The sequence below is a fragment of the Aulonocara stuartgranti genome (assembly GCF_965226115.1).
Source record: "Aulonocara stuartgranti genome assembly, chromosome: 18".
Taxonomy (NCBI): Eukaryota; Metazoa; Chordata; class Actinopteri; order Cichliformes; family Cichlidae; genus Aulonocara; species Aulonocara stuartgranti.
Genome location: NC_138954.1, coordinates 835449 through 846120, shown reverse-complemented (window position 1 = coordinate 846120; position 10672 = coordinate 835449). Strand labels below are relative to the sequence as shown.

The following is a 10672-nucleotide window of genomic DNA, read 5'->3' as shown; positions in this document are numbered from 1 at the left end:
TACTGTTGACCACATGTCGGCAAAGTTATGTGACGTTAGTGATGTTTGTACTAACTTGGTTTTAAAGCCTCTACAGATATATATAGTCGACCTTAATCTTACAGAGACTGTGATGATTTATGGATAATTAAAGTCAGTCATAAGAGCTAAGTTGATCTATAGTGTTACATCATATTCTATAAGGATGTTATGTGTTTGTAGACTTTCTGCCAGTTTGACCCATTTAGCAGACGTCAGCCTGTTTAAGGCTCTGATATCTATTCTGTGTGACTTACAGCAGTTATGACATGGTCTGATTTTCTCACCCAATAAAGGAATATTTCATATATCAGTCTACTCTTCATTCTATCAGACACAGTTATCACAGCTCGTACATTTGCTTTCTACACATGTATGTAAGCATTGAGCCACATTTAGTAATGCCAACATACTGAAGGAACAATATTTGTGTCTTATGTATAAGACATATGTACATACACTTTTGAGTGAAGATTTAAGGTGATAGGAAATATAAATAACTGCAACTTGAATCTTTCAAGTTCAAGCTCACTGCTGTAATACACACACACACAGACACACACACACACACACACACACACACACACACACACACACACACACACACATATTTACAGTCCTGTGGTCTCAGCCTCAGATACTCAGCTAATCAAAGTGATGTCATGACAAAAATGAATGACCAACAAAACATGTTTCTCCTTCGTTTCTGTCACACAAAGCTGTAACGTTTCTCGCGGTTAGTATCATGGTTGCTAGGCAACCGGAACAGCGCGACGCAGGCTAGACCGTCCCATTTCACACGCCTCTCACTTCCGCACTTCTCGTACTCATAGTACGCACCGTACGTAGTACGCGTAGTGCGCGTACTTCAAGCGTGCAGACCCTGAATTGGGACGCAGCCCATGTTTCTCCTGTGGCGTCATGTTAATAATTCACGTCAGCTGTTCCTCGTGTCTTCTCACGTCCTCGTTGTCCTTCTGTGTATTCATGTCAGCGTCTCCGTCCTCCGTGTGTCCTGCAATCTGCCTGGTTTGTTTTGTAGTCCCACATTAGTTAATGTTGTAATCCTTGTGTTCAGCAGTAAAGCTGCTTTTGAGTTTACTTTTTGCCTGCCCGACGCGTCTGTGTTTGGGTCCAACGCTGCCTGCTTCACACACAGTCTAGTACATTTCCCTCCGTTGATAAGGCAGTCTGATATGGAGAGAACGTGTCCATAAGTGTGATTATCTGTTAAGCGAGGTTTGGACGTTCCAAATCTGGAACCAACCACCAGTCCGGGCCTGAGTAACCCTCATCACTGGGATCACTCTCACACAAACTCAGACCACATAATGTACTAATATAATATATTCTCCTCGGCATTCCCATGATGCACTGAGTGTTTCTTCTTCGCTTCTTTTGTCCTGTCTTCCTCCTCTCACATCAAACCCACTGTCACCAAAGTGCTTTCCCACAGTGGGTCATCTGATTGTTGAGTTTTCTCTGTATTATTGTCTTGACTTTACAATATAAAGTGCCTAAAAACAGCTGTTGTGATTTGATGCTATAAATCAGATTAAGTTGACTGAACAGTTTGAGGTTGGCACAGATCAGGTTCAGAGTTGGCAGACTGTTTATAAGGTTACATTCAAACGTTTATACTAAGTCTACATTTAAGAAAAGCATTTCATGAGCTCAAATTACAAACATTTCTTCATCAATAACTTAATGAGAAAAACTGAATGTTGGAGACCTTCAGGGCCTCAAACACGTTTCATAGATTTCATGGTTGATCTTAGGTTTGATTAATAATCGTGGTAACAGATGGACTCCATCAAGACCATGTGTGTGTCAGGTTTGCTCAACTGTTAACATGTTTTTCATTTATGTTATTACATAATAATGTTTTTTACTTTCTGTTTTGTTTTAGAATTGTTTCATGACTCTGTTCGTGTGTATTTCTGTATTTTGCTCATGAAGAACACGTCCGATCTCAAATCTGCAGGCGCAAGGAGCTGCAGAGGCGGAACAAAGCTCAGTGCGCTCTTCTGCCGGAACTTGACTGTGTGACACCAGGCGGAAGTATACAAAGAAGAGGCGGAAGCCCCGTTTTGTGAGCAGAGAGTGTGTTGTTGTGTGAGCTGCGGCAGCAACGATGCCTTCAGTTCAGTATCTGAGAGAGTTCATCAACGAGCGACTAACTGCTGCTGCTGAACAAATATTCTTGGAGTTTGAAAAAACGATCGTCCAGTACGAGGAAGAGATCGACCGTCAGCGCAGACTGCTGGATATCACCTGGAAACCCCAAATCAAGCTGCACACAGCAGGTGAGTCTGTGTCTTCATCTAAAACCTGCCTTTAAATCACGGAGTCCCTGTTTGACACAGTTATAACCTCCGCTGTGAGCAGCATGTGGCCGCTGTCACAGCAGCTAACTGCTGTTTGACGGCGTGTCGGGTAGAGGACACAGGAACCAGTCCAGTTAGCTTTTACTGCAGAGCCTCGTTACTGATTAAAAGGAGCCATATTTATGTTTCTGTCCACCAGACGTCCCACAGGAACATGTCTGTAAGGAGGAGGAGGAGGTTCTCCCTGAGCAGCAGCTCTGGAACCAGGAGAGGAGCTCCAGTGTGGAGCAGGAGGAACCAGAAGCTCCACAGATTAAAGAGGAACAGGAGGAACTGTGCAGCAGTCAGCAGGGAGAGCAGCTGGGACTGAAGGAGGAGACGGACACCTTCATGGTGACTGCTGCTGCTGAGGAAGGAGAGCACAGTGAACCAGGAGGAGACGAGGAGCAGCTCCTCTGTCACAGCTCTGCTGGAGCTGAGAGCCAGGATCAGGAAGGAGGCAGGAGTGCAGACTCGGGACCGACTAGAATTATATATCGAATTCACTGTAACAATCCTGCACACGCTCGCATGTTAGCGCGTCAGAAGAACTCTGACGCAGGTAAAAAGACTTTAAAGTGTGATGTTTGTGGAAGAGCCTTCAAGAAAAAATGCCAAGTCAAAGAGCATCGCAAAATCCACACAGGAGAGAAACCGCATTCCTGTAAAATATGTCAGAGAAGCTTTACTCAAAAGAGCACCATGCTGCGCCACATGATAATCCACACTAAGGAGAAGTCGTACTCCTGCCTGACGTGTGGAAAGACCTTCAGTCAGAGCGGGAATCTGTACGTCCACATGAGGATCCACACAGGCGAGAAGCCGTATTCCTGTAAAACATGCGGGAAAACGTTCGCACGGAGCAATCACATGTTACGCCACATGAAGACTCACACGGGGGAGAAGTCGTAGTCCAAGAATGCATTCAGGTTCAAACACACTTTTTAGACTCAGTTTGTTGGAGTCGCTCGGTGAGGTTGGTCACATGATCAGTTTGACTTGGGGGAGGCATGCTCATGTATTAATTTACTTTTCTTCTTCTAGACAACATCACGTCGAGTCTTGGAACTCTGTTAGTATGAATGAGAGGTGGTGAGTTGTGATATGATGAAGAGATGGAAGTGAAGCTGTTCTTCTGAGAGGCGACTGTGCAGCTGTGCTGACGTTTCACTGATGTTCGACACGCAGCTGTTTAAACGTTGATCTGAGGAGCTTTGAAAGGAAACCTTTGGACGTCTTTAAGTTGCCTTGAAGACGTTTAATCCGAGAAGCTTCTTCAGTTCTAAGAGCAACTGGTGGAGAGTCACGGATTTAAGCCCTACAGGACAAGACTCATCAGTATACCTGCAGCTAAAGGTCAAAGGTCACTCTCTGAGGATGCCAATGTTCACATTTTGGACAGAGGGCGGGGCTTACCACACCAACTGTCTGCCATCTATAATCCAGTTTTGAGATCCCTCCCCAGACGCCTTAACGCCCACTCACATCCTGGGCCATCTGACCTCAGGAAGTCACATGATAAGGTGGGCCAGGTTTCACAGTGAGCTCACCTGAAACCCTGGCTGATTGGGACCCACACCCGCTTTCACGCCATGGCCCATGTGATTAGGTGGACTATCATCAGGGGGTCATTGTCCCTCTTGGGGGGAAACTCCCACTGGGCTTCTCGGATGAAACGTCTTAAAGGCGTCCCGGCGCTTTTCTTAGACTAGGATGACCTGGATGACCGAGAACCTTCACAGACATGTTGAAACACTCGTGGCTTTAATTCATGTTACTGGGTTTGACGAGTGTGACAGTTGGTGACCTGAAGGGTTCATGCAGGGCTGTTCTAACATTTCCTCAACTGCAGAAACTCGAGCTGAGCTAAAATTTTAGTTGACTGAAGTAAAAATGAAAATAGACCGCACAGTGAAAGCTAAATAACGTGTCACTGAATACATAACTGCAGTTTTATTGGAGTGATGAGAGGCGGCTGAGCTGCTCCCGCCTCCTCGGGCAGCGGCGCGCGCCACGTTGCCCAGGTGGTCTCCAAGGAAACCAACTTTCATGAGAAAATGAAACGGGCTGAGGTGACCTTCGATATTTCAGTGATATTTGAAAAAGGAGAGGGCGCACCCCCCTGACTGTGACTGAGCACAGTCAGCAGGGACTGAAGCGCCGCCTCGTGGCTCTCCACCATCGCCACGGCGATCGGGGACCTGCAGGCTCAGACAGATTATAGATGATAACCTCGCAGCTGCTTTAAACACTCTGTTTTCTATAAAAGCTGTTTTGTAGGATTTCTTTGAGACTCTGGAAGAAAACATGTTTGACGTCTCTGCTTCAGTAGAATCAGAGGCAACAGTGTAAATATGAGAAAGATGCAGCTCTGATCTTCCGCCTGCATCGAGGTTTTCTTCTTTACCTCCATCACTCTGTTTGCACCTGAACGTTTAGTGGAAGATGTTTGGTTTGTGTCCTCAGTGATTTTTGGATTGAACTCAGATGTTGAAGTTTGTGTTTCAAGCATGCTTTGTTTTCAGTTCACATCTTTTTAAACGTTTCCGTCTTTAGAGCTGACACTAACAAACTGTACGAGCTGTTTGACGTGTCGATGTGAAAGGATCTTTATAAATAAAGTTTCCTTCCACAGCAGCTCTGTCTCTGATCTTTACTGCTTCATTTCTCTGTTGTCTTTGTCATCAGTCCAATGACACAAGAATCAGAGGTTTAACAGTGTGTGGCTCCCTCTAGTGGATGTTGTGGAGTATTCTGTTGTCTTTGCTCCAAAGGTTTTTGTACAGAGTTTTGCTGTTTCCTGTCACTGTGGGCTGCAGAGCACAGTAGTACACAGCAGAGTCAGACAGCTGAAGCTTCTGGATCTTCAGAGGAACTGATGTCTTGTTGAGTTCAGCATCAAATCTGTCTTTGTTGAACTCTTCAGATTTTTCTGTTGTTTCTGAGAAAGATTTCAGCATATACTTCGGGTAACTGTTCACTTCTTGTTTGTACCAGAACAAAGTGGGGCCTGTTCTTGTTGTTTCATATCTACATCCAAGTGTAACTGTGTCTCCTTCAGCAGCAATGACATCTCCTTGTTCCTGGATCACTTTGTCTTCTCCTTTACACTCTGAGGAAGAACAGAACATGCAGAGGAAGAGATGGATCAATAAACATGATTAAAAACTCACCATTAATCAGACTCACACATTTATTTAAGCAGAGGAAACATGTTGATGTTTGTATCTCACCAAAGAAAAGAGCAGCAAGAATAATCCACAGCCAATGTTCCATCTGTACAACAAGGTTTAAATCAACAGGAGAAACTAGCTGATGTTCAACATTCAGTCTGAGAATTGTTCTCTTCACAGCAGCACTTATTATTGACACAATGGTTGAACACAGTGCAGAAGGAGAGCCCCGCCTACTGGATGATGTCGCCCTCTGTCTCCTCTTTGAGTCTCACTTCTCTCACTTCCTCTTCCTCCTGGTTCACAGACTGTTAGCAGCAGTTGAATCCCTGTGAGGAGGGAGGATGGAGCACTTACTGTACATCTCTGTCCTCTGCTGCTGTGGACGGTTGACCCGAGGTATTTAAACTCTACCTTCACTTCCTCTGCTCCTTGCAGATTCACCGTCTCTGTCCTCATACATGTCCTCCTCCTGACTCCCTCATGCAGGACCACAGCTCCTCTCTCAGCAGCCAATCATCTGTTTTCTCTGATCCACCTTCTCTGAACTTCTCTGTCACCTCCCTTAACCTACAGCAGCTCTTTCCCATATCTTCATGGTGGTTTAACTCTCTGTAGTTACTGTAGCTCATCCTCAGCTGCCCTCGCTTCCTCCTTCCTAATCCTCTGCACTTCCTGATTCGTTGACTGTCCTCCATCCATCAATCCTCCTCTTTTATTTTCTACATTCATCAGCTCCTTAAATGCTCCTTCACCTTCTCAGCAGCCTCTCATCATTCATGAGTACATTTCCACCTGTGTCCTTAAAGCTGCTGCACATCCTTTCCTGTGTTTGCTGCACACCTGTCCTGCCGTTACACCTGCCTGCTCATTGTTCTTCCTCATTCTCCTCTTTCCTCTGTCCACAGACACACCAAAGACCTTCCACTCTTTTCTGCTCCAATCTCCACTCTGTCCCACTTACTTCACACTTCCTGTTCTTGTCTTGTCTCCAACCTGTGAGGCGTGCAGACTGATAACATTAATCATCTCACAGCCCCACCCCCTTTGGCCAGCAGTAGCACAGTTTCCATGGAGACAGTTGTTGTTATCCTGGGTCAAACGTCTTCCTGATGCAACCCTCCCGGTGTATTCAGGCTTGTGCGCACGAGCTCATTCGCTGTTCCGACCGTCTGCAGAGTTCTTAATATTATCGTTAAATAATCGTAGCTGCCGGCTTGTTTGAGTAATCTGTAAATGAAGCTGCTGCAACCTCAACAAGTCCCTTCTTAACAGTTGACCTGTCACACTGCTCCCACTGCCAGACTGCAGCTGCACCTTATGTACATTTTGTAGTATTCATTCCACCTCATTCATTTCTGTATTTATGTATACAAGTTTAGATTCGTTATTTATAGTTGATTTACACAGCGTGTGTGTGTGTGTGTGTGTGTGTGTGTGTGTGTGTGTGTGTGTGTGTGTGTGTGTGTGATTTACATTGCTGTGCTTGAGAGCCACCATCTACCGGAACCAAATTCCCTGTATGTGTCTGCACATATACTTGGCCAATAAACACGATTCTGATGATTCTGAAATCACAGTCTAGGCCTCGCGGTGCAGCGGGGGATCCTGCAGACTCGACGACCTGCGGCTAGAATGTGCTTTTCGTGCAGTATGAAGGGAGGCGTGCTTGTAGTGAAGCTGGAGTTGTACTAGATGTGTTTGGACCTGCTGGAGCAGATGAAGAGCTGCTGCATGTTCAGCACCAGCTGTTTGTGCGTCTCCTTCCTGACAAGCTTTTTGTGCAGCGACTGTGGCTTTGCTGTCACTGTGGGCCTCGCAGCACGGCAGCTGTTCCTCCCTCAGCTCAGCGAACAGCGCCCGGCTCTTCGTTCTTCATCCACAGCTGTCCTCGCTCAGTCAGCTCAATCGGACTCCTTCTGCACCACCGCCCCCTCCACCCTCACAGTCACACACAAACCTTACAGTTTATTCTGGGGGTCATCAGCAGCGGTGTGTGCAGGTCAGGGGCTGGTTTTACAGCAGAACGCTGCAGCAGCTCCTCACGCTCTCCTCTCATCTTTGCACTACAGTCTTTGGCTTTGTCTCCACCTGCTGGACTGAAGCAGCTGGAAAAACAGCCCTCGATCGTATTTTCAATTTTGAAAATGTTTCCTCCCTAATAAAAATGTAGACGAAGCAGATACAGCAGTGAGGGCAGCTGTCACCTGGTGCCTGTTTGGGTGTTTTTGTTCTAGTGACATAAACAAAGGCTGTTGGGCACCTGTGCGTGGCCCTCTGCTGCCCTCTGCTGGACAGCACTGAACGCTGACACGTGCACTCTGCCACAGTCACGTGCTTCGTCACTTCCTCAATTCGCACACATTTGTTTTAGTGTGTTTAAAAGCGAAGTCCAAAGAAAATATTAATGCAGGGATTTAAAAAATCAGGTTGAGGAGAAAACCTCCGCAGTCCGCATTCATGTGCGCGTCATGTCACCCAGAATCACGCGGTAAAAGCTCGCAATGACTCATTTTCTCTGGAAATGCAGAACGATCGTGGCTGTCTGACGGTGTGTGGGTTCAATGAAGACAAAGCAGCAACAAAGCGTCACCTGCAGATCTGTAACTGGCTCCACATTTACCTGCTACCTGAAGTCTGACGTCAAACAGTGGTTGATGTTTGCTTTAATAAAACGTGTTTGTCTATGAGTCAACTCTGAGCTGAGCTCCTCAGGATCAGCTGATTTATTTTGTACAGAAACTTGAAACATTTCACGAAGCTAAATCTTCGGAGTCACAGGAGCTCCGATCACTTCATTTTCATCCCGCACGGGTCCAGGAGAGCTTCCAGGCAAACATGTTTACTCTGGTAGAAACTGCCACCAAATTAATGTCACCGGGCAGGATATGCTTCCTCCTGTGAGCATCTCACTCGGAGCCAGCTCTGCGCACCTCCAGTTAGTGATGGCCCGCTTGAAGCTGACGCTCCGGAGCGTGTGTCGAAAAAAACAACACACTGGTTCAGAAGCACTGTGTCGAGGCTTGCTTCGTTTGGCAAAAGTCACGTGACCAGTGACGTCCGAAGCTTCATTACGCACGTAACTGCTTCGGTACCTGATTCAAACGGATATAAGGAAGTGAATCATCCACGGGATTCGTGGAGTGTGTTGATGGTGACAGATAGCGACGAGGTGATCATTCCACTGACAGATATGGAGCCAGCGAGGAAGAGAGGACGTTCTGGCGTGTGGGAATATTTTGAGTTGATTTTGCTCAATTCATTTTATCTGCCGAAGTGAAAAACTTGAAATGTCCAAAATCATGTTTTCATAATGTAAATATCATTACAGCATATGACTTTAGGAACACTTCCATGTGAATTAAAGCTGATGAAGACTACAAAAATGTATTTGACACTATACGTACATGACATTGCTACAGTTTAGAAAATCATTTTGTTTATTGTTTTTAGGTGATAGTCTGCAGGACCCAGGAATACCTGCATATCTACCAGCTTGCAGTGTAGTTCCTGCACTCCACAGCCTCTTCTGTTCCATGCAAGTGGATTTTCTCCAGGGCAGGAGAAACTATTTCTAAGAAAAGAAACAGACTCAGCCAGCGCACAGTAACACTAATCCTCTTTTTAAATGTAAATAACAAAAGGGCTACCTGACATAGATCATGTTTTTACTTTGCAAGTTCTTGATTAGGGGTGGGTTTTGATTATCGCCTTTCTGATTACAATCCATGCTAAATTGAATAAAGTGATATTGATTCATTACAATCCCGTGTCGATTTGTAAATTAACGTTATTATGCCTGAAACGCCAGCATCTCAGGTTAAACCTCACAACATGTCGTCAAACACCATGCAGCTAAAACAGTAACTGGGAGCAGGTTTACGGATTCTGCATACAAACGTGAACACAGAGCGCGGACCCGACGCGTCAGAGTCAGATTTTGGTGCGTCGTCAGGTCCGCGCTGTGTTTGCCTCTTTTTTTTCGCTGGCTTCTGCAGCTGCAGGTTTCATAACTCTCTGTTTACATCTCTAATTAAGTCTCACATGTGTCAGCTTTCTTTTAATAGATACGAAATTATGGATATATACTGTTAAATGATCAGACTTGTAATATTTCTGACTGAGGCAAAACTTTCCAGATTCCACTCAAATTGAATCGGATCCTGTATCGAATCAAAATGATTCTACAAATCAGTGACGATGCAGCCGTACTCAGCCCCCTAAGCATTTTCCCTTTCCAGTTCACAATCAATCCCACCCCTAGGTCAAAAATATGTATAGGACAATTGGCCTAATCTAATATTTTGTATGAACCTGTCCAGCTGTCCAGTGATTAAACGACAAGTAGATGGAGGCAGGACTTCACAGCAGGGGCATACTCCATAATGTGCTGTGCGTTATCATATGTATAATGTATATATTGCTCACTTATTGTATTTACCAACATCAAGGAGTTATGAGCAAAGAAAGGCCACACCATAGTGCATGTTTAAATAGGGAAAGTTTATTGATCAAAATGTATTACGCAAATACGCATTACATTTTTTTCAGCCCCCCAATCGAGAAAACAAAACCAATTACATGTTCAAAGCAACGGAACGGTGGCCCAATATCAGAGAGAACTCCACTCTTGAGTGAGCAGTGATAATTGAGCAGTCCGTTTTATTTTGCAGATTCAAGCTGCTCTTCAAAATTTTCACCACCAGATGTCACCGGAGAGGACTGTGTTGAAAAGCTTCGAGTAATGAACCGTTTTTCAATACAAGCTTCAGTGCTTCGGAAAGCTTCATTTGGCCATCACTACCTCCAGTGTTCACAACAGGAAGCTAAACTGCTTTACTACGTCCACCGGAAACGATGCGGCCACAGTTTCTCCAACACGTGATAGAAATGTGCAGGTGAGATAGTGCCACAGGTGAAAACAGGAAATGAGCTCATGGAAGTGTTTTAAATCCACTTTTTAAAACTCAGATAAATGTGACGTTTTTGTCTCCAGCTGATCCTGCGTCAATTTCCGGTTCCTTCAGGGCGCGGCGCCATTAGCTGTAGGAACAAAGCAGCTCATTGGTCGGCGCGATCAGGTGGTCTCGGCTCAGCCAATCGCAGGCTTTGATG

General features: G+C 45.3%; 1 protein-coding gene across 2 annotated transcripts; it reads left to right on the top strand.

Annotated features, from left to right (window-relative positions):
- The first annotated feature begins 2045 nt into the window (after positions 1-2045).
- LOC309693961 (uncharacterized protein) lies at positions 2046-5021 on the top strand. Of its 2 annotated transcripts, XM_082513650.1 has the most exons (3): positions 2046-2324; positions 2545-3313; positions 3429-5021. In XM_082513650.1, exons 1-2 carry the CDS (start codon positions 2153-2155, stop codon positions 3294-3296), a joined length of 924 nt encoding a protein of 307 aa, XP_082369776.1. In that variant the 5' UTR covers positions 2046-2152; the 3' UTR covers positions 3297-3313; positions 3429-5021. The 2 variants fall into 2 exon arrangements, with proteins under 2 accessions (XP_082369776.1, XP_082369775.1); XM_082513649.1 differs by having other exon boundaries at positions 2545-5021.
- The last annotated feature ends 5651 nt before the right edge of the window (positions 5022-10672 follow it).